We start from the raw sequence: 24562 nt of genomic DNA, 5'->3' as shown, positions 1-24562 counted from the left end.
TGAGCCAGGTTTTGCCTAAAATTTGTTCACCAAGATACAAGAAAGACGATGAGATTCTACAAAGAATGCAGAGAAGAGCAACAAAGACAGTTAGGGGTCTGGAGGTGAAGACATATGATGCAGTTTGCAGAAACTGAGTGTGTCTAGTTTAAGAAGGCATGACATGTTTGCAGTGTTCCAATATTTGAGGAGCTGTAACATAGAAGAAGGTGTCAACCTATTCTCCAAAGGACCTGAAGTAAGGATGGAAGATCATTTTAAGAAACATCCAACCTAGAACTGAGGAGAAACTTCCTGACAATGAGAACAATCAATCAGTGGAACGGCTTGCCTCCAGAAGTTGTGGGTGCTCCATCACTGGAGGTTTTTAAGAAGAGACTGGACATTTATTGTGTGCAGTGGTATTGCGTCTCTTGCTTGAGCAAGGAGATGGACTAGAAGACCTGTAAGGTCTTTTCAATTCCTTTATTCTCATGTTCTATAATTTCTACATCCTATTTCTGGCATCTTATGCTATAATAAATACATGTATAGTATAATGGACAATGCAAAAAGACATCTATCGCATACTATGATATATTTGTTAATCTTAAAAAAACCCTAGGTAAAGGTAAAGGTAAAGGTTCCCCCGCACATGTGTGCTAGTTGTTTCCAACTCTAGGGGCCGGTGCTCATCTCTGTTTCAAAGCCGAAGAGCCAGCGCTTGTCCGAGGATGTCTCCGTGGTCATGTGGCCGGCATGACTAGACGCCAAAGGTGCACGGAACGCTGTTACCTTCCCACCGTAGTGGTCCCTATTTTTCTACTTGCATTTTTTACGTGCTTTCGAACTGCTAGGTGGGCAGAAGCTGGGACGAGTAACAGGCGCTCACTCTGTTACGCGGCACTCAGGATTCGACCCGCCAAACTGCCGACCTTCTGATCGACAAGCTCAGCGTCCTAACCCACTGAGCCACCGCGTCCCACTCAAAAAAAAACCAAAAAAACCTACAAGTCTCTAAATCAAACTAACACAATTATTTTCCGTAGATGAACCAACAGATATTGGGGGTGATCATGTGATGCTAAATGAGCAGGTCATCATGATTTGGTTTAGATGTTTCAATAAGCAATAAACCAGGATTTACTATTCACCATAGTGAACTTTCACGGCTGAACATCTGGAACTCTTAACAAAATTCATGGTATACTTTTTAATCTCTTACAGACCACGAATCTTAAAACTTTATTTTACCCTGCGAGTTGGCATTCAGATGTCAAAAAAATATATAGAATTTTTAGTGAATGCATCATGCTTATGTAACCCATAAACTTTCCTCTTTTTTCCACACCACATTTCCAAACCTCATTGTTTCACACTAAATGATCTCATTAGAAGGCATTCATCTTTTGCCCACTTAGCTGCCCTTGCAAATAGTTTGGTTTTAGCTATTGAAAAAAGAAAGAAAATACATTGGGAAGTAATAGAGTTGGAGGTAAATGATCTCACACCTCAAAAGCAGCAAACCCGAAGTTTTGATTTACAACCAAATGGTTGTAAATCAAAACTTCGGGTTTGCTGCTTTTGTATGTGTGTGTGTGTGTGTGTTTGTGCACGTGCCTGTCCATGCATGCCTCAAGGAGGGCTGTTTAATTTTCTGCAGAAAAAAAAAACAAGAAGCTACTGTAATTCATGTCTAATTCAGGAATTACTAGAAATGTACCAAAAATAGAAGTGGGTATCTGGTAGAGACCTCATCTCTTTTGGTTAATTCCCTGAAAATGTTTTCAAGATCGTAGATGTGCTGAGCTAAAATGATATATGAATGGCCGAAGTGGCTTTAATCCTAGACCTAGAAGCTATGCTAGAAAATTAAGCAGCCCTTGAATCAGAAATGTCCACCAGATATGGTCCAAAAATCAAGATGGCGTCCACAATGGAATGAACAAAGCTCCATCCATTTTTATTTTTTTATTTTTTTAATTTTAATTCCATTTATATCCCGCCCTTCTCCGAAGACTCAGGGCGGTTTACAAGCTTAGCAGTAGCCTTCGTTCTATGTATATGCCTGCTTATTAGGGCTTTCACACACACCCCAAGCGGCATTATTACAAAGTCAGCTTAATTGCCCCCCACAATCTGGGTCCTCATTTTACCTACCTCGGAAGGATGGAAGGCTGAGTCAACCTTGAGCCTGGTGGGATGCGAACCTGCACTAATTGCAGGCAGCTGGTGTTACTTAAGGAGGTATTAGCCCACTGCTCCACCAATTTTTATGCTTTTATGCTTATTGCCATTTATATAAAAAGATAGAAGAGATTCAACTACACCACCATCTTCACTCTTAGGACCACACCATGTGGACATCTCTGAGCCAAATTAATAAAGTACAAACATATAAAAAGATAAGAAAATTCTTAGAATAAATGTCTAAAATAAAAAATAAAAATAAAATGCTTCCAGAGAAAACGGGAAGAATTCCATTCAAAGCCCATCACCCCCCAAATTGTTTTTCTTCTCTCTCTCTCTTTTTTTTTAAAAAAAAGAGTATGCAGGAGAAAAAGCAGTTTTCAGGAGAAAGTGGAAGAGGCCTAGCACAATTTATTTAATTTATTTAGTCAGTAAGAGACTCTTGTTACAAGTAGTCCTCGACTTATGACTTGGAATTATGGTCGTAAGTCATGCCAGTTGTTAAGCAGATCACCAGGTGACAGTGCCCAACTTTACGACCTGTTTTTCCACAGTTGTTGAGCAAATCACTGCGGTTGTTAAGGGAATCACATTGTCGTAAAACGAATCCATTTCCCTCATTGATTTTGCTGGTTGGAAACCATCTGGGAAGGTCATAAATGGAGATCATGTGACCCAGAGATGCTGCAACTGTCTGAATGCTGGTTGCCAAGAGTCCACATTTTGATAATGTGGCCACAGGGATACTGTGATGGTTGTAAGTGTGAGAGAACCAGTCCTAAATCACTTTTTTCAGTACTATTGTGACTTTGAACAGTTGCTAAATAAAGGGTTGTTAGTCATATTCCAGATAAATTTGCTTTACCACTTTATCTTCTGCTGAACCATGACACAACACTGGGTACACTATTTTGCCATTCTTTGCTACTTCCTTAGGAATTTTCACACTGTCATAATATATTTACAAATATTAAAGGTGTTGGTTACGACCTTTAAGGCCCTACATGGCATGGGTCCGGGATACCTCGGGGACCACCTGCTGCCGGCATCGACTCCCCTCCGCCCTGTGCGTTCCCACAGAGAGGGCCTCCTCAGGGTGCCGCCAGTCAGGGAATGTCGACTGGTGGCCCCCAGGGGGAGGGCCTTCTCTGTGGGGGCTCCGGCATTATGGAATCAACTGCCGGTGGAGCTCCGGATGGCACCAGACCTCCGAACTTTCCGTCGGGGCCTGAAGACCCACCTGTTCGAATTAGCTGGTCTGGCCTGATGGGGGATTATGGGTTTTTAATTGTTTTTAATTTGTACCACTGTTTTATTGGGCATGGGTTTAATTCCTTTTTTAATTTTTGTATTCTCTTTTTGATATGCCCTGTGAACCGCCCTGAGTCCCTACCAAGGAGAAGGGCGGTATATAAATCAAATAAACTAAACTAAACTAAACTAAACTAAAATTATCTTGGTAAAACCAACACGATAATTCAAATCACTTCAAATCACTGGACAAAGAATGAGTGAATGGCATCTCAGAATTCTTAATTGGAGACTTAAATCATTTCAAAAGAATGTCTGGACAAGACATAAGTCAATATTTGTGTTTGTACAAAAATTAACCAACGACCATATCAAAAAGAAGTTTAAAAGGCTCAGTGTAAACAGAAATTTGACTAAATCAGACGTTGTGCCAAATTCAAAAGGAAGTTAACTGCCTGCAGTGAGGTTTCCATTTGCTCACCAAGAAACGCTTACAAGCCCTATTTTTTCACATTTCTTGCAAAATTAGCACAGATGTCAGTCAGTAAACATTGTACACATATTCCCAAATTGAGATTTAAACTATGCTGGAGATGTTTCGGGTTTTATTTCCTTACTCCAGATTGTAGTCTCTCACTCAGTCCAAAACCTCTTATGAAAATAAAGGAATTCTGGGGGTTTTGTACAGCTTTCCTAATAACCATTGGCTAGGAACTGAAGTCAAGAAATTATGGAGACAAAAATGCTTAGATTAAGTTCTTACTGCTGCAAGGCTGATGGTCCACAGAGAACAAGTTAATTAATTCAATTGCAGCTCAGCTTTAGTAATGTAAATGTGGAGACTGGCTAGACAGGAAAGTCAAAAAAAACATCTCAAAAGAAGGCGGTGGTGATTTATTTTGATAATGCAGATAGTCCTCGACTTACAACAGATCATTTAGTGACCATTTGAAGTTACAACGGCACTTTAAAAAGTGACTTTGGACCATTGTTCAGCCGTGAAAGTTCACTATGGTGAATAGTAAATCCTGGTTTATTGCTTAATTGTTGCCGCATCCCCGTGGTCACATGATCAAAAGTCAGACACTTGGCAACTGACTCATATTTATGACGGTTGCAGTGTCCCAGGGTGACATGATCACTTTTTTAGATTTTCTGACAAGTAAAGTCAATAGGATTCACTTAACAACCGTGAATGTGCTAATGCACACTCTTCAAGACTAAATGGAAGCATCTGTCAAAGACACTGAACATATCAAGGAATATCTGAAAGGACATCTACGAAAGGTAACAAGCTAACCTTCTTCATTTTAGCTTAGGGGTATCATACTTAGGGGTATGACGTCCACTTGAAGACCTGTGGACGTCAACTCCCAGAATTCCCCCAGTTAGCCAGCCAACCATCATGGCTGGCTGGGGAATTCTGGGAGTTGAAGTCCACAAGTCTTGAAGTTGCCAAGGTCGGACACCCCAGTTCTAGCTAAAATGTAGCTGGTGATAGAAAAAACAATCTTTTCTGAAAACTCTGCAAACATGGTGGACACACTTTCCAATAGTTAGAACCAATGGAAGCAAACTATCATCCCCTATAAGAGGAAGTAGAATGCATAAAAAGTGGTTTTGATGCTTTGCATGCAAGACAGAATAAAAAGTGAAAACTCTCTTTTACTGGTTTTAGTCTGGTGTTTTTCTCTTATATAGAAACTAGAAGCTGAAGCTCCATTGTTCTTTATTTTATTTTATTTATTTTAATTCCATTTATATCCCGCCCTTCTCCGAAGACTCAGGGCGGTTTACAAGCTTAGCAGTAGCCTTCATTCTATGTATATGCCTGCTTATTAGGGCTTTCACACACACACCCAAGCGGCATTATTACAAAGTCAGCTTAATTGCCCCCAACAATCTGGGTCCTCATTTTACCTACCTCGGAAGGATGGAAGGCTGAGTCAACCTTGAGCCTGGTGGGATGCGAACCTGCACTAATTGCAGGCAGCTGGTGTTACTTAAGGAGGCATTAGCCCACTGCGCCACCAAGGCTCTTTCTTTCTTGACCTTGTTCTTTTAACCTCTTTCTGAAAAGCTAATACTTTCTACCACCCGCTCCATTCTATTTCTACATCTGTGTCCTGCCTCAAAAGTCCAGAAAAGGATTGGACCAGGTAACTCACTCAAGAATTGCATAAGAACTATCTTAAACTTTAGTTATCAGAATAACGGAGTAACAAATGTGGAGGAGACCTTGGAGGTCTTCTAGTCCAACCATCTGCTCAGGCAGGAAACCCTATATCATTTCAGACAAATAGTTGTCCAATGTTTTCTTAAAAATTTCCAATGTTGGAGCATCCACAACTTTTGGAGGCAATTCCTTCCACTGTGAGGAAATTTCTCCTTAGTTCTAGGTTGCTTCTCTCCTTGACTAGTTTCCATCCGTTGCTTCTTGTCCTGCCTTCAGGTGCTTTGGAGAATAGCTTTGACTCCCTCCATTCTGTGGCAGCCCCTGAGATATTGGTTCCACTGGTTGATTGTTCTGTCAGGAAGTTTCTCCTTGGTTCCAGGTTGCTTCTCTCCTGGATTAGTTTCCATCCGTTGCTTCTTGTCCTGCCTTCAGACGCTTTGGAGAATAGCTTGACTGCCTCTTCTTTGGGGCAGCCCCTAAGATATTGGAACGCTGCTATCATGTCCCCCCTGGTCCTTCTCTTCATTAAACTAGACATACTCAATTCCAGCAACCGTTCCTTATATGTTTTAGCCTCCAGTCCCCTAATCATCGTGAGCATAAGGAATGATCCAAAGAACACTTTTACTCTTATCTAAATGATTTTACAAGTAAGATAGGTCAAAAGATTATCCTTACCTGCTCAAGGAACTGCTGTCTGGCACATGGTACATGAAAATATTTCCTCTCTTGTTGTTAGCCCATTCCTTCGCCATATCTATGGTTGGGCAAATGATAAAGTGATCTCTAAAAACAGTAAAAAAAAAAGCATCTTTACAATCTGGAAACAATTAGCCTTTTATCATAAATAAATCTGAAGTCTCTGCCTTTATTTTAATCCCATTTATATCCCGCCCTTCTCCGAAGACTCAGGGTGGCTTACAATCTAAAGCACAAATCAATGTGCTTAGCAATAGCCTTCATTCTATGTATATGCCTGCTTATTAGGGCTTTCGCCCTCCCCCAAAGCGGCATTATTACAAAGTCAGCTTAATTGCCCCCAACAATCTGGGTCCTTTATGCTGTAACTCCATAGCCACACACACAGGATTAACCAAAAACAAAAATTGTCAAGTTCTCCAACATTCTCTATTAGGTAAGGTGGTAGAGTAACCAAGAGAAGGGGGGGAAGCATAGAAGCCCCTGAGTCAAATATTATAGGTTTCCAAAATGGAAATTACAGTTTGGATGCGTGACTTAAGATTAATACAAGAAGGCCTCAATTTACGCACACAACCGAGAGTGAAATTTCCATTGTAAGACAAGTGTGGTCATAAGTCAAGCTGGAACCAATTTGACAACCATTTTTACAATGGTCATTAAGTGAATGCTGAAGTTCTTAAGTGTGAAACCATTCTTCTGAATGGGTGTTTTTTTGCTGAACCCTTGCAAACTGCAATCAGGAGAGTGCATACATGACCGCAGGACACTACAACCGGCCATAAATGTGAACCAGTTTCCTAGCATCTGAACTGCAATCATTGGCCATGGAGGCGGTGATGTGGTCATAAGTGCAAGGACTGATCATGAGTGGAAAGACAGGACTATTTTTTCCAATTTTCTTCTTCTTTTTTCCTTCTTTTTAAATCATTTTCTTATACTGAAAAAACATATTTATTTTTTTTTTAAAAAAAGGCCTGGTGCAGCCATTTGGGTTGTAGATGTTCCGTGGAGAATTCAGCATAAAAGAATGCATCCAAATAATTTGTAAACTTTTCCCTTTTCCAAGTTTCAGCCCTCTTTTAAGCATGCAGCTGATTGCTTATAATTCCAGTTTCAGTCACTTTCGGCCTTCAGCAAACTGAAGGCTGTGTTTAAATATAGTTTGTTGCTAATGCCCATCTGCTGGCAGTGGGACAGGAGTTTGGTTAAAAGCAACAAAGGCGGCATACAAATAAATAAAATGAAATAATTGAATTATTGGAATGGGCGAAGGGGAATCCTAAAATAACACAGGCGGTGGTATCTTACTCCTTCTCTGATTAAAAGAAAAAATTCATCACAAAGAATGAACAAGAACTGAAATCTTGAGGCTCGTATGGAAGTTGGTTTCCTATTTCAAGTCCAGTGTGGTAAAGTTGCCAAATTTAAAACTCGAAGAAATGACATATGAGGAGCCAAAGAAAACAAAAGCAATGCTCTTCAGCTGCAAGAGACTGTATTTGAGGTTACGGCGGCTCGACTGCTCAAAATGTCTTTCTTGAATGTGTTGGAAGGTCCGCAGCCCGTAATTTAAAACTGAACTCAACTTGATATATTTATCCAAGGGTTGGGGTTTTGACTTCTTCCCTCTTCTGCCTATGTACATCTCTGCAGGGGGCATCAAAGTTAGCATCTTGTCCACAATGTTCTGTGAAGCCTATGTTTATCCTGACATTCATGCGTGCGAAGCCACGATTTTGATAAACAAATGTGTCAAAGCACTGGGAAGTATAGTACGTGCGCCTTGGATGGGGGGGGAGCTGGTGTTTTTCTACAGCAGAAAAAGCACATTTATTGTGATTTTTTTAAAAAAAAACTACTGGAGATTCGATTTGATATTAAGATACTTAGAAGGAAATCATTTTGAGTACTTTCAACCCACTTTCAGCCACACGGTCCCAGAACATGGATTAACGGTGAAAGAATTGACTTTATTTTTATCGATTGATTGATTGATTGATTGATTAGATTTTAACCTGTCATTAGTATTTCATAGATTAACTCAAGGGGATGAACATACATAATATTCCTTCCCCCTTCTGTTTTTACACAACAGCTACTCTGTGAAGGTGGGTGGGATTGAGATAGAGTGACTGGCACAGGGTCACCCAGCCAGCTTTAATGCCTAAGGTGGTACTAGAACTCACAGTCTCCTGGCAATTGGCCCAAAATCATCCAGCCAACTTTCAGGGCCTAAAGTGGGACTAGAATTCACCACTTCCTAGTTTCTAAGCCAGTCCCATACCTAAGGCAGGACTAGAACTCACAGTCCCCTGGTGATTGGCTCAAAGTCAACTTTCATGCCTAAGGTGCAACTAGAACTTACCGTCTCCTGGTTTCTAAGCCAGCATCTTAACCAGTACACTAAAGATATGGGGATTATATCCTAGACTAGAGGTCGCAATTGCTAGCCAGAATAATGAAGCACCATAACCCCTTACTGAGCCCTTGTTAATATATCTTGCTTCTACAGAGTAATGGCTTGTTCTAAGAAATCATCTTTTGCTTGCCCTGCCCTTATTTTTCTTTTCCATGCCATCCTTCCATGATTTCTCTCCGACCTTAAACAGAAAAATGGAGAAACTTACCGAGTGGCATTTTCTAATGCCCTGGAGAAGGAAGCATACTCAGTGGATGAGTGTTCCAGGGAATAAAACCACGTAGCTGCATCCTGCATGAGAAGGTTGGATTCTTCACCACCCAAAGAGTTCTGGAGGGCCTGATAAAAAGCGGTTTTGCTATTGGTTCGGCCTTGACTTTCCTCAAAACGCTAATAAGAGAGGAAAAGAGCATGCAGAAGAATTCAGAAATGGCTGCTTACATTCCGACAAAAATGTATACATTTAAGCCAGGGGTCTTCAAACTTATTATTATTATTATTATTATTATTATTATTATTATTATTATTATTATTATTATTATTATTATCTTGGCAACTTTAAGACTTGTGGACTTCAACTCCCAGAATTCCTCAGCCAGCCTGGGAGTTGAAGTCCACAAGTCTTAAAGTTGCCAAGTTTGAAGACACCTGATTTAAGCAATTGCATGTTCATCATTGGTACACAACGGCACCTCCAGTTCTGTCTTACTTTGCTCCCTGTCTTTTTATCCATTGTAAATCTTTCTGATAACTGTAACTGGGAAAACCATGGACAACTGCAGGCAGTCCTTGATTTACGACCATTGATTTAGCAGCTGCTCAAAGTTACAACTGCAGTGAAAAAAGTGGCTCATGGTTGGTCCTCACGCTTATGACAATCGCAGCCTCCCCCGAGTCACATGAACAAAACCCAGGCACTTGGCAACTTGACACCATCCCAGAGTCATCTGATTGCCATTTCCAACCTTCCCATCCATCTTCTGATAAGCAAAGATAATGGGAGAAGCTGGATTCATTTAAAGACTGTGAAATTCATTTAACAACTGCAGGGACACACTTAACAACTGCAAAAGTTGTAAAATTGGGCGTGACTCACATATCAACAACCTTGCTTACCAATGGAAATTCTGTTCCTAATTGTGGTTGTAAGTTGAGAACTATCTATATGTCCATTAGCCATTTGAAAAGGAGGAAGTAGGGGTTAAAGAATGCATGATAAATGTGGTCAAGGGCTACAAGATTTGTTTCTACAATTGCTCAGTGCAACCCTTCGGGATAATGGGAAGTCTGAGAAGAACATCCTGAAGATCGTAGGTGAGTACCAGGAAGCAACTTTGCTAGTTTGACTTTTGATGAAATGCAACTATAATACTCCACACACCACAGCAGGCGTTTGGCAGGAGTCTTGATTGATTAATTAATTGATGATTGAATTAGTTTGGTATAGTGGTTAAGGTGCTGGCCTAGAAACCAAGACACAATGAGTTCTGGTCCCGCCTTAGACGTGAAAGCTAGCTGGGTAACTTGGGGCCAATCATCAGGAGACGATGAGTTCTAGTCCTGCCTTAGATGTGAAAGCTAGCTGGGTAACTTGTAGCCAATCACCAAGAGACGGTGAGTTCTAGTCCCGCCTTAGATGTGAAAGCTAGCTGGGTAACTTGGGGCCAATCACCAGGAGACGATAAGTTCTGGTCCCGCCTTAGACATGAAATCTAGCTGGGTAACTTGGGGCCAATCACCAGGAGACGATAAGTTCTTATCCCGCCTTAGACGTGAAAGCTAGCTGGCTAACTTGGGGCCAATCACCAGGAGACGATAAGTTCTGATCCCGCCTTAGACATGAAAGCAATACAGCGATGGTTTTACACATGTAAGACCACTACTATACTACAGGTGCTCAGAATCGAGGATGTCTGGAGGCTGAAAAGATCCTGATTTAATACAGAAACTCAGGTCAGTCTCTCTAGGAATGGCACCTGGTGCACGAATCATTGAGAAATCCAGCCAGGACCGAAAAAAGTTTCAGCTCTCCAGCCAAAACTATTTCAAAGTTTTTTCCTATCATTTAAGCAAATGTTTCTGAAATATATATGTACAAACGTATATGTATCTTTGCATGTACACGGACACATACACACACAAACCCACCCACCCTTAAGACTAGTCCCAGTCCCAAATTATTTTTCTCGCCCCTGCATTGGCTACAGATGAATTTCCTGAAAAACTGGGAATCTAGAATTCCCCATGGATGGACCATTGGCTTAAAAACCTGGTTTGAATAATCTTTTTTCCAAATCATTCCACAGTTGACATCTAATAATAAAACATTTTTTTATTTCTTATTCTTGGCCTAACTCAGGATTTTTTTTAAGGTTCTGGATTTTAGTGTAAAAACTATTATTATAGACACGTAGGCCCAGGTTTCACAACTGCCAGATGTCTTGAGGTAAATTTGTGCTTTGCTTGAACCCTAGAGCAGGGGTAGGCAACCTTGGCTCTTTTATGACTCGTGGACTTCAACTCCCAGAATTCCTGAGCCAGGAATGACTTGCCTTCAGGAGTTGTGGATCTTCCAACACTGGAAATTTTTAAGACAAGATTGGACAACAAAATGTTATAGGATTTCATGCCAGAGCAAGGGGTTGGACTAGAAGACCTCCAAGGTCCCTTCCAACTCTGTTATCAGTAAGCTTCAGGCATGGCATTTCTGCTTACCTTAATCGCCTTTGCACGACTGATCAGCCCATCCTGTTGTGCACTTCCAATCAGTACGTCCACCTTCGAAAGTCGGGAACGTTGCAAAGCGGCTGGAAAAGGCTCCTGCAGGTAGGAACCATCGACAACTGGACCCCAATACTGGAATGGCCCACTTATGGCTAGGAGCTACATAAAGAACCACAAAAAAGGTTAGCAGAGGAGTGGAAGGAGAATGAGGTAAATCTTGTGCATGCCAGGACAGATGAAGAAGTGGGTCAGAAAGCATCAACGGCCACTGGTAGTAAAGAAGAAAGAACACACCCTTATAACTTATAACTTTGACTAGAAGCAGACATACTAGGAAATTGTTTGTGCAAATCACACTTGTACAGGAAAAGAGCTGTGGTGGAGCAGTGGTTGGAATGCAGTAATGCAGGCTGACTCTGCTCACTGCCAGGAGTTCGATCCTGACAGGCTCTAGGTTGACGCACCCTTCCATCCTTCCGAGGTGGGTAACATGAGGACCCAGATTGCTGGGGGCAAGAGGCTGACTCTGTAAACTGCTCAGAGAGGGCTGTAGAGCAATATGAAGAGGTATATAAGTTTAAGCGCTGTTGCCATTGCTGTTGCTTATAATAGTTTATGTCTAGCTGTGCCTAGAATAGGTCAATGACAGTGGAACCTACAGCCCTTTGCCCATCAGACTCTTGTATATATTTATTTATTTTTTATTTTTATTTAATTGAATTTCTATACCGCCCTTCTCCCGAAGGACTGGATAAGCCATTCAATGCCCCCACAAAGTGGTTTTTGATAAAAGAATGGTTTCCCTTTGTTCTCAGTTGCTGTTCAAACACTCACCCACACATGCACACAACCACAATACCTCATCAGCTACTACCATGACAAAGTTTCTGGTCTCTCACAACTTTCTGATCTTTTCTCAGTTATATAACTATTGTATAATTGGATTGTCCAGACCTGAACTTCTGTAATAAACAACAACCCTAAGGATTAAAGAGATATCATGGTTGTTCCATCCTACGTCAGAAAAGCACTCTCATCTTCTGAACCGCGGGTGTCAAACTCGCCACGTCACATGACGTGTCGTGCTGCATTGTGACTTTTTTTCTCATTGCCGGAGCCGGGGGCGGGGGGGTGCGGCCTCTGCATGATGCAGCTGGCCCACGGGCCGGCAGTTTGACACCCCGGTTCTAAGCCAATGTTTCTCAATCTTAGCAACTTTAAAATGTACGGACTTCAATTCCCAGAATTCCTCAGGCAGCCATGGTCAAGAAATATTAGGGTTAGGGTTAGGGTTAGGGTTAGGGAAGGAAAGAAGGAAGGAAGGAAGGAAGGAAGGAAGGAAGGAAGGAAGGAAGGAAGGAAGGAAGGAAGGAAGGAAGGAAGGTTATCCTTAAACAAGTACATTTCACCTTTCTTTCCTTTACTTTTTTGGACCTTTGCCTAACATTCAACCAGAATCTGTCTCCTACAACTGAAAACCCATCATCCGGTGCTCTTCCCTCTATTCAAAGTGATTCAAGGAAGGTCATATAATAAAAAGGAGCGACACAAGCTCTTCCCCTTTGGCACGTGCACATTGGTGCATGAATGACAATATACAGTATACTGCTCAAAAAATAAAGGGAACACTTAAACAACACAATGTACTGTATTTAATAGTAGGATGTCTTATCTTGTGTTCCCTTTTTTGAGCAGTATGTATGTACAGTATGTATGTATGTATGTATGTATGTATGTATGTATGTATGTATGTATTTATTGAACCTATATACCGCCCTTCTCCCATAGGACTCAGGGCGGTTCACAAGGCAATTAAAAATAACACTACAATACAAAAAAGTTAATAACAATTAAAATAATTAAATTATCCTTGAGTAAAATATAAAACCCCTGTAACTCTAATTAAAACCCAATTACAATAAGTTAAAAATTAAAATTCTCAGTCCTGGCTGGAAAGCTCAAAGAGCCAGGTCTTCAGGTCCCGGTGTAACGAACAAAAATCAGGGGCAGTCCTGAGCTCTATGGGTAACTGGTTCCAAAGGGCAGGTGGCACCCACAGAGAAGGCCCTCCCCATGGGTGTTGCCCACCGGCAATCTTTTACCGGCGGCACCCTGAGAAGGCCCTCTCTGTGGGAGCGCACAGGACGAAGGGAACTTGATGCCGGCAGCAGGTGTTCCCTTAGATATCCCGGACCCTCGCCATTTAGGGCTTTATAGGTCATCACCAGCACCTTGAATCTCACCCAGAGGGCAACTGGAAGCCAATGCAGCTCGTGGAGCAGAGGTGTTACATGGGAGTATCAGGAAGCCGATGTGTTTGTGTGTGTGTGTGTGTGTGTGTGTATTTTCTCTCTCTTTTCTCATTTTCTCCAGGAGAACACCCAAGAGACAGATGAAATGACTTCGTCCACAGTATGTATTACTTGCTGGCGGTGAGTCTATGGACCTACAGGACTTGCAGGCCGCAGATTCATTTCACGTTCTCGTTTGCTAGCAGGCTTTGAGTTTGCGCTCAGCCTTAAGGCAACGGACAGCTCACAATCAATTCGTCAACTCCTACAGTCTCTGGTTTTTATTTTTGGTTCCACTTCCTTCCAAGACAAGAGAGATTTCTCTTTCGAGAAGACGTTCATCCCAGGCACCGGGTGGACCTTTTCTGCCCTGCTAAATTTGCACACCCGTGCGTTTAAACTGCGCCGACAAAAATCAAGAAACGAACCCACCTTGGTTTGCACATCGTTAAGTGTTTTGGCAGGCAACTGGCGAAGGCACGAGGCAATTTCAGAACTGCTGGTTGATGGGCAGCCCACTTCACGAGCCAAAACAGCTGCTTGGGCTTCGGCTTTCTCTTTGCTGAGTGTTATTGCTGGAGAGAAAGCAGATCCTCCCTAAGAAAAGAGAAAAAAAGGGAGGGAGAATAAAAAGAATTAAGTAGGCTGTGTATTTTTCTGGATGCATGCTTTTAAGGGACACCAAAAACCTAGAAAGGAAGAGGGAAAACCACTCAATGGAGTTTAACAATATCATTTCATTTCAAACCACTGGCCAGAAGCATTAAAATATACACCTATGCCATAAATGCATTATTTTAGCAATTTCCATGAAGATAGTAACTTGCCCTCATATTGATAAAAGGTAAAGGTAAAGGTTCCCCTGCACATGTGTGCTAGTCGTTTCCAACTCTAGGGGCCGGTGCTCATCTCCGTTTCAAAGCCGAAGAGCCAGCGCTTGTCCGAGGACGTCTCCGTGGTCATGTGGCTGGCATGACTAGATGCCAAAGGCGCATGGAATGCTGTTACCTTCCCACCGTAGTGGTCCCTATTTTTCTACTTGCATTTTTATGTGCTTTCGAACTGCTAGGTTGTCAGAAGCTGGGACGAGTAACAGGCGCTCACTCTGTTACGCGGCACTCGGGATTCAACCCGCCAAACTGCCGACCTTCTGATCGACAAGCTCAGCGTCCTAACCCACTGAGCCACCGCGTCCCTTCTCAAATTGATAGAAGAGGTTGAAGGGTGGAATCTTTTGGGTACTTCAGGGTAGCATTTTTTTTAATTGGCAATAAAGCCAGTTAGGTCAACAATTGGAAACAGCCACTTATTTCACCTGGATTAGTCCTGAGTTTTATCATTGTTTTATTTATTTATTTTTATTTTAATTCCATTTATATCCCGCCCTTCTCCAAAGACTCAGGGCGGCTTACAAGCTTAGCAGTAGCCTTCATTCTATGTTTTGATTGCATTGCCCACAACAATGGTCTTTGCAAAGCAATAGAAGCTTCTTGTGTTGTTTTGCACTTTGCTTTTCCTTTTCTTCTGGTTCTTATTTTACTTCCCCATTTCTAAATTTCATAACAAGGATATTTTTGTCTCAGATAAAGACTATTTAGTAAATTCCAAAGGGACTTCTGCTTGCATGAAAGGAAAAGGAATATAAGATATAAGAGCTTCAGAACAGCAAGGCTAAATGAGCAAAGCCCCGAGTTTCAGAATTGATTAAATTAAAGTTTGGAACAAGGGCTAACACAAAACATGAGTAAAAGCTTAGTATCTATGGAGATTCTCAGTCATCCAGCTCATACTTATCCCAAAGATGCTTTTTCACGAAGCAACTGGACTTTCTTGTCCAGTTGCCTGGTGAAAAAGCATCTTTGGGATAAATGCTTTTTTTTTTTTAAATCACTCGCTCTCCATCCATCCCACTCCCACCAACCCTGACGGTAATTCATGCAGAAAAATGTGATCGGTTTTACTTGGAAAAAATGTCTTTCATTGATACCCTAGCATAAATATTTATTGTGCATAACACAGCTATTGCTACATGCGATCTGGAGGCATAAAGGCATGTTCAGAAGCTGCTTGGCACATGATTTGCTCAACAACTCTTAAATTTAAAAATCCAGCTCTGGAAAAACATATTTTGAGAAGTAAAAATCTGGAAAACAAGTTTGAAAGTTAAACTGAACCTAGTGGAGCTGATTCCTGAGTAGGCATCAACACGTCATAGCTGTGCCCAGGGTATTGGTCTTCTGTCCACTAAGGTAAAGTAGACAGCACTCTTCACCCCATAACAAAATCAGAATTTTTTGCTGCAGGGCTCCAAGTGCTAAAATAGTCACTCACTGGTTTATTTTTTTTATAGCAGCAAATTTGCAAGGTCCTAGATATTAACAATATTCGGCTGGTTTCTCAATTACTTCCTCCCTCTGCTTGGTCTCCAGGGAAGTATCACACCTTGCATTTAAAAGAGTGTTGATTCATATAGTCAAAGTCTGAGCAATAAGACATCTAGGGGTATCAGTTTTGTCCCAGGTCTAGTTCCTACACAAAGAGGTTGTGTAGAGTAATGTGATCTGGGATAATGACGATAATTTGCCCAAACAGACTTGGGCAGAAAGAGTACAGAGAAGAGCAACAGAGATGATTAGGGGACTGGAGGCTAAAACATCTAAGGAACGGTTGCTGGAATTGGGTATGTCTACTTTAATGAAGAGAAGGACAAAAGGTGACATGATAGCAGTGTTCCAATATCTCAGGGGCTGCCCCAAAGAAGAGGGAGTCAAGCTATTCTCCAAAGCACCTGAAAGCAGGATAAGAAGCAACGGATGGAAACTAATCAAGGAGAGAAGCAACCTGGAACTAAAGAGAAATTTCCTGACAGTTAGAACAATTAACCGGTGGAACATCCTGCCTCCAGAAGCTGTGAATGCTCCAACACTGGAAGTTTTTAAGAAGAGACTGCACAGCCATTTACCTGAAATGGTGTAGGGTTTCCTGCCCGAGCAGGGGGTTGGATTAGATGACCTCCAAGGTCCCTTCTAACTTTTTTATTTATTTATTATTAGTGTTGTTGTTATTGTTATTATTATTGTTGTTGTTGTTGTTGTTGTTATTATTATTATTATTATTATTATTATTATTATTATTATTATTATATAACTTTTATTCATTAAACATGAAACTCAGTCAACTGAACACTCAAATTGACTGGTGCTAATGGTTGATACGGGTTGCTGCCAGCATCCTAGGTATCAACCAGGTATCTCCTTAAAACGTAAGATGTTCTGAGTAGCGCAGTTTTTTGTAGCTTTGCTGGAGTTATTGCAGGAAGGTGCAATTATTATTATTGTTGTTGTTGTTGTTGTTGTTGTTGTTGTTATTATTATTATTATTATTATTATTATTATTATTATTATTATTATTATTATTATTGCTACACTGAAGGAGGAAATGTACAGACTTAGCGGTCCAAACAATTTCTGTTCCCTTAGAGAAGAACAGAAATGAGTTCTTCAAATACTCATTGCAGAGTAGCATTTCTACCCAGGATGCTGAGTCAGCTCTTTTCAGACTTACAACCACTGCTCTCACTTAAGACAACCCAAGCATCCCTACAATCACGTAATCAAAATTTGGGCACTGGGCAACCCGGCATGTACTTACGATGGTTGCAAAACGATCTCATGCAATCGTTTTGCAATTTTCCCAGTCTGTTTACGACCAGCAAAATCAATGTGGGGAAGCTGGATTTGTGTTAAATTCACTTAACAACCATGGGGGGGGGGGGAAATAAAGGGTCATAAAATTGGGTGCAATTCACTTAACAACCACCTGGCTTAGCAATGGAAATGATGGTTGTGGTTGTAAGTCAAGGACTACCAGTAACTCAACACTTACCTAGTCTATAGGAGAAAATCACATTTTCTCTACTCATCGGCTAGATTTTCTCTGACACAAATCTCTTCAAGAAGGCTATTCTGTAATGGTTGTCATTTGCCTTATTTCAAGTGATACAAGCACTCTGGGAACAGTCTGTGCAGAAAAATCTGAATATTTCCCCAGCACAAATAAGCAAAAAAATCCCTTTACCGTCTGAGTCAATTGGTTAGCACTGCAATCTCTGGTGGTGTCTTTTTTTTTTTTGCATATCATTTGCAAGTTTGCAGAACATTTTGCAACATTACACACAGCTCACAAGTTCTCTTAACCCACAGGGCCTTTTTACACATCTTTCTCTAATGTATTTAACTCTTCATGTGACTTGCCCAGTACTGATGGATATCACTCTGCTTTTATACTTTGACATATAAGTGTCCAGTGGTGGGATTCAAATATGTGAACAACCGGTTCTCTGTGTGGTTGCCGCTTCCGGAGGTCCATTCTGGGCCTGGGCAACAAAAAATTAGGTACCGGTTCTGCCAAAGCGATGCAAACCGGCTGAATCCCACCACTGTAAATGTCCCAGAATGCAGACCTTTGAAATCCAAATTCCTTAATGCACATTTTTTTTTAAAAAAAATCTATTGGTGTGTACAGGTGGTCCTTGACTTACAACGGTACATTTAGTGACTGTTCAAAGTTACAACGGGACTGAATGACCATTTTTCACACTTATGACCATTGCAGTGTCCCCGTGGTCACCTGATTCACATTTGGATGCTTGACAACTGACTCACAATTATGACGGTTGCAGATCCCAGAGTCATGCAATCCCCTTTTGCGACCTTCCAACAGACAAAGTCAAGGGCAGTGATTCACTTAACAAATGGGGCAAGAACAGTTGTAAAATGGGGCAAAAAGTCAAATTTTTCACTCTGCCACATAAATTTAGGGGTAAATTGTGGCCATAAGATGAGGACTACCTGTATAGTAAGCATGATGAGATGCTGATTATCTTAAATTATTTTTTTTAAAAAAATTGGAAGAGGTGGATTTTTGATCTGAGAAATTTGAAAACTAGCGAGAGCTCAATTGACGTGCTGTTTGTTTCTTTGTTACATCCAGCCTGTGTTATTTTGATAAATATTGAACATAAGGAGAGGGAGTGCAACTATTCTCCAAAGCACCTGAAGGCAGGACAAGAAGCAACGGATGGAAACTAACCAAAGAGAGAAGCAACCTGGAACTAAGGAGGAATTCTCTGACAGTTAAAACAATTAACCAGTGGAACGACTTGTCTCCAGAGATTGTGGCTGCTCCAACACTGGAGGATTTTAAGAAGAGATTAGACAACCATTTGTCTAAAATGGTATAGGCTGTCCTGGCTGAGCGGAGGATTGGACTAGAACAGAGGTCCCCAACCTTTTGGGTACCAAGGACTGGAGAGTGCGTGGTTTTGTGTGCTGCCTGCATCCAACGGATGGGGCTTTGCCCTGCTTGTGTGGCCCGGTTGCTGGCATGCTGCAGTCCGGTACTGGTCCATGGACTGGGGGTTGGGGACCCCTGGACTAGAAGTCTTCCAAGGTCCCTTCCAACTCTGTCATTCTATTCTATTCTATTCTATTCTATTCTATTCTATTCTATTCTATTCTATTCTATTCTATTCTATTCTATTCTACTCTACTCTACTCTACTCTACTCTACTCTACTCTACTCTACTCTACTCTGTTCTATTCTATTCTATTCTATTCTATTCTATTCTATTCTATTCTATTCTATTCTATTCTATTCTATTCTATTCTATTCTATTCTATTCTACATTCTATCTATTCTATTCTATTCTAAACACCTTCCTCCTCCTAATTTATGCTGTTATAAATCCATGGGGGGGGGAATATTCCAAATTCTCTACAGACTGAATTCATATTGGAGGTCTACTATATTTCTGCTCTCGAGTAAATAGAATAGGTTCTATAGAATAGGGTAAGGAACCTGATTTCTTCCAAATATTTCAGGCTACATCCCTCATATTAAAAAACAAAACAAAAACCTTTTGGCTAGATCTTGTTCAGAATGTGGAGAGTCCAAAGTGGCTTATTCATACAAGTAGTCGTCAACGTATGGCCACAATAGAGCCCAACGCTTCTGTTGCCAAGTGAGGCATTCGTTAAGGGAGTTCTGCCCCATTTTACGACTTGCCTTCCCAAACTTGTTAAGCGATTCACTGCAGTTGTTAAGTTAGTAACCCAGTTGTTAAGTCAATCTGGTTTCCCCATGGATTTTGCTTGTCAGAAGGTCACCAAAAGGTGATCACGTGACCCCAGGACAGTGCAACCGTAGTAAATGCCAAGCGTCCACATTTTGATCACGTGACCGCGGGGATGCTCAATGGTTCTAAGCCTGAAAAATGATCATAACTCACTTTTTTCAGTGCCGTAACTTCAAACAGTCAGTAAAACAAATGGCCGTAAGCTGGGGACTACCTGGGTTTTAAAATGAGAATGGATTGTGGGGCATACCTCATTATGACCTTGGGAAAATTGATGAGGTTCTTCTGTGACTTCTTCTCCAACCTAACAGCTAACGGAACAGCATTCTTCCATTTCTGAAAATGTATTGCTCCATAAAAAGGAAGTTCTATCAGATGCTGCCCTGATGTTCACCTCTTCCATGTAGACATGCTGTCCGCACCCTTGAGTTTATAAGTTATGCAACTGCAGACATAGGTTTGTGAATCAATGTTGAAGGAACTGTTTGAGTTAGAACAAGGGGCACAGCTTCCCTGTCATCCTACTTGCAGTTCCCCTGTCTAGCTGGCGTCACGTTTCTTCCATCATATTAAAGGTAAAGGTAAAGGTTCCCCAGCACATGCATGCTAGTCGTTTCCGACTCTAGGGGCCGGTGCTCATCTCCGTTTCAAAGCCGAAGAGCCAGCGCTTGTCCGAAGACGTCTCCGTGGTCATGTGGCTGGCATGACTAGATGCCAGAGACTAGACGCTGTTACCTTCCCACCGTAGTGGTCCCTATTTTTCTACTTGCATTTTTATGTGCTTTCGAACTGCTAGGTTGGCAGAAGCTGGGACGAGTAACAGGCGCTCACTCTGCTACACGGCACTCGGGATTCGACCCGCCAAACCGCCGACCTTCTGATCGACAAGCTCAGCGTCCTAACCCACTGAGCCACCGCGTCCCTTTTTCCATCATATTAACTCCCCTCATTTTAATCAATTGCATAACTGAGAAATTTCATTACGATCTTCCAGAAGAGGTGACGAACCAGATAAAGATTTACGGTACAGAGTCTTAAATGTTGGATGCCCTAAGTTAAAAATATCCACCTCTCAGTTAAATATACAGTTCTTCTAACATCTGGAGCACCGGAGGTGGCCACAACCTGCTTTAATTCTACCCATCCTTACTTCTACCACACATGGGCAAAATATCGCATCAGCTGGCAGATCCATTCTCCACATTCTCCCAGTTCCTGCAACCTGGTGAGGGGGTCACTCCATCCCATCCCAAAAAAGTTTCAACCAGTTTCAAATGCCAAAAACACAATACTTTTCATCTTGTGGGGTCCTGCCCTAGGAAAAAAGCAGAAATGGGTGCAAGTCTCCTGCCCTGGAATTGGAAATGCTTGTTTGGTTATTCATGTCAGAAGCATCACAATTAAAATGAGGCCTACTGTGCAACATAAAATTTAAAATATAAAATATGAGGTTAAAATGTGTACAAGTTAAACAAATCTTGCGTGAAGTCCTTAAGTGTACACTGATGAGGACACAAAAGGCAGATATACATACTGTGTATGTGTTGCTGTCTGCATGTCACCACAATTGCAAATAGTAGAAGCCACCAGATACAGTAGCCCTATTTGTTCAGAGTGTCTCTAAACCTTGTTGTACCAGTGCACAATCTAGTTTAATTTCCCACTGCATCCTGATGCAATCTCCTTTTTGGAAACAAATACTACCAAAGTTAGTGGGACTTCCAAACAGATTTAGCCTACAGTTGGGCAACACACAAATCCCAGGGTAACATGTTGCAAATTAATTTTCGTTTCCTCCAGCTCCTAGCATTTTTCTACACAAAGTTAGAGAACAATCCAAGAACACCTCCCAAATGCAACAATTCACAACCATGGTCGTTAAATGAATCACATGGTCCTTAAGTGGATCCAACCTCCTTAATAAACTTTTTTTTTTGACAGAAACTAGCGGGGAAGTTTGCAAATTGCAACTGCGTGTCCGCAGGAGGCTGCAACCGGTTGTAAATATGAGTTGGTTGCCAAGGGCCCAAATTGCAATCTTGTGACCATAGGGGTGTGCAACAGTTGTAAATGTGATCTCCGGAGCATCTTCCAGCTGCATGATTCTTTTCAGAACTGAGATGGGAAGACTGAGTTAAGATACACTGATATTTTTCCAAGTGTCTTGGAGAAAATCACATAGAAGGTTAGGAATGTCGCCTTACCAGAGTACAGGACATGGAATAATGGATTTCTGAAACATAAATGCATATTTTGAATGAATATGAGAAGGAAAAAAATCTTATACTGTAATAAGAGCAGTGTAAGAGTCTCCAGATATCAAAGGAAGTGATAACTTCTTCATTGGGTATATTTAGAAGGGTGCCAGATGCTTTAATCTACATCTGGTATTGACAGGGACTTGAACTCAGTGCCCTAAATAGCAAATTCTAACTCTACGAATCTATGGGAAAGGACCTAAACAGTACTTTTTTTGTAAAAGAAAAAGGTGCCGGAACTCACACATGTCATACAACCCGCCTTGCCTACCCTACAAGGTTCCATCCAAAAAAAGGTGCCGGAACTCCGTTCTGGGCGTTCTATGACAAAAAAAGCCCTGGACCCAAATATCAAAATACTGTATTTTCCGGCGTAAAAGATGACTGGGTGTATAAGACGACCCCCCAACTTTTGAGATGATTTTCAAGATTTTTCGCTTTATACGCCGGAAAATCAGCAAGCCCGGGAAGGCACGCCCTCCCCTCTCACTGTGCTCATTAACAGCCGGGGAGCATGCGCGTTCACAGGACTGCCCTGCCGGCTCCTGCCTGACGATGGACAGCTCCGTCGGTGCTGCTTCAAGAGGGAAGAGCGTGAGGCGCCTGCCATGGCTCCCTGAGTACTCCTTAGGAGCCGGAGACGCCAGCCTGCCCTGCTTCCTTCACAGTGAGAGGGGAGGGCGTGCCTTCCCGGGCTCGCTGACTTGCAGCCAAGCCGGAGCCGAAAGGGGCTTTTCCTTCCACCCACCCTTTGGAATAGACGCAAGAGCTCCCGGGGTCTGGCGTTTGCAAGGGGCAGAGGAAGGGGCTGAGAGGCTCTTGGAGGTGGGAAGGGAGAGTCACGTTGGAGGGGGGACTGGACTAAGGAGGCTTGAAGTTGCTTTGCAAGAACGGGGGCGCTCAATTGATTTATGTACTATTTTCCAGCGTATAAAACGATTGGGCGTATAAGACGACCCCCCAACTTTTGAGATGATTTTCATGGGTTAAAAAGTCATCTTATATGCCGGAAAATACGGTAACAGAATGATAGAGTTGGAAGGGAACTTGGAGGTCTTGTAGTCCAAGCCTCTGCTCAAGCAAGAGACCCTATCCCATTTCATGTGAATGGCTGTCCAATCTCTTCTTAAAAACCGCCAGTAATGGAGCACCCTCAATTTTGGGAGGCAAGCCATTCCACTGACTGATTGGTCTAATTGTCATGAAATTTCTCCTTATTTCTAAGTTGGTTCTCTCTTTGATTAGTTTCCACAGTGCATTTTTTGTAAAAGAAAAAGGTGCCGGAACTCACACATGTCCTACAACCCACCTCGCCTACCCTACAAGGTTCCATCCAAAAAAGGTGCCGGAACTCCATTCTGGGCATTCTATGACAAAAAAAGCCCTGAGTTTCCACCACTTTCTTCTTGTTCTGCCCTCAGATGCTTTGGAGCATAGATTTTACCCCCTCTTCCTTGTTGCAGCACCTCAAAAATTGAAAGACTGCTATCATATCACCCCTTAGTTCTTTTCACCAGACTAGACATACCCAATTTCTGCAATTATTTTTCATATGTTTTAGCTTCCTGACCTCTAATCCTCCATGGGGCTCTTTTAGAGCAGAGAAATATTGACTGATGAACAGATCAAGCATAAACCCTCAACATTCTCCATCCACCCACCCCTCCAATTTTTTTTAAAGACATCTCCCTTTTTGGGGGGGATGGGGTTGTCCTGTAACATGCTTTCTTGCCATACAATTTTGCAACTTCCCATATAGGAACTACAACTCCCATTATTTCCAATCAGCAACCTTCTGTTCATGCTGGCTGGTAGCTGACCCCACTAAATTGAGTAAGTTCTCTGAGCCACAAAGTTCTCCAGATTTCTCGCAGTTTCTAAACTTCTTGTACAGAATTTCTAAAGAACAGATAATTACCAACCCTGGAACAGCAGAAGAAGGCTCAATGCTGAGGAGAGTTCTAGGACAGAGAGCCACCTTTGATATTCCAAAATGGGAATAATAATAATAATAATAATAATAATAATAATAATAATAATAATAATAATAATAATAATAATAATAATAAAGATGGAAGGGACACCGGAGGCCTTCAGGCAGGAAACCCTATACCATTTCAGACAAATGGCTGTCCAGTCTCTTCTTAAAAACTTCCAGTGTTGGAGCATTCACCACTTCTGGAGGCAGGTTGTTCCACTGGTTAATTGTTCTAACTGTCAGGAAGTTTCTCCTTAATTCTAGGTTGCTTCTCTCCTTGACTAGTTTCCATCCATTACTTCTTGTCCTGCCTTTGGGCGCTTTGGAGAATAGCTTGAGTCCCTCCTCTTTGTGGCAGCCCCTGAGATATTGGAACAACTGCTATCATGTCCCCACTCGTCCTTCTCTTCATTAAACTAGACATACCCAAGTCTCAACATCTTTTTTACATCTCATCC

At 41.8% G+C, this 24562-nt stretch overlaps 1 protein-coding gene across 1 annotated transcript in view; it reads right to left on the bottom strand.

The window, feature by feature from the left end:
• Positions 1-24562, bottom strand: part of TG (thyroglobulin) — a 136043-nt gene that overhangs the window by 6119 nt on the left and 105362 nt on the right. The window contains exons 39-42 of the mRNA XM_083360020.1: positions 14165-14329; positions 11433-11600; positions 8926-9107; positions 6275-6382 (exon numbers count right to left, since the gene is read on the bottom strand). Of these exons, the coding sequence (XP_083216146.1) occupies positions 6275-6382; positions 8926-9107; positions 11433-11600; positions 14165-14329 (623 nt within the window). The remainder of the gene's footprint in view (positions 1-6274; positions 6383-8925; positions 9108-11432; positions 11601-14164; positions 14330-24562) is intronic.

The sequence above is a fragment of the Vipera ursinii genome (assembly GCF_947247035.1).
Source record: "Vipera ursinii genome assembly, chromosome: 3".
NCBI lineage: Eukaryota > Metazoa > Chordata > Lepidosauria > Squamata > Viperidae > Vipera > Vipera ursinii.
The sequence above is the reverse complement of the archived record's forward strand: the minus strand, read 5'-3'. Positions and strand labels throughout refer to the sequence as shown.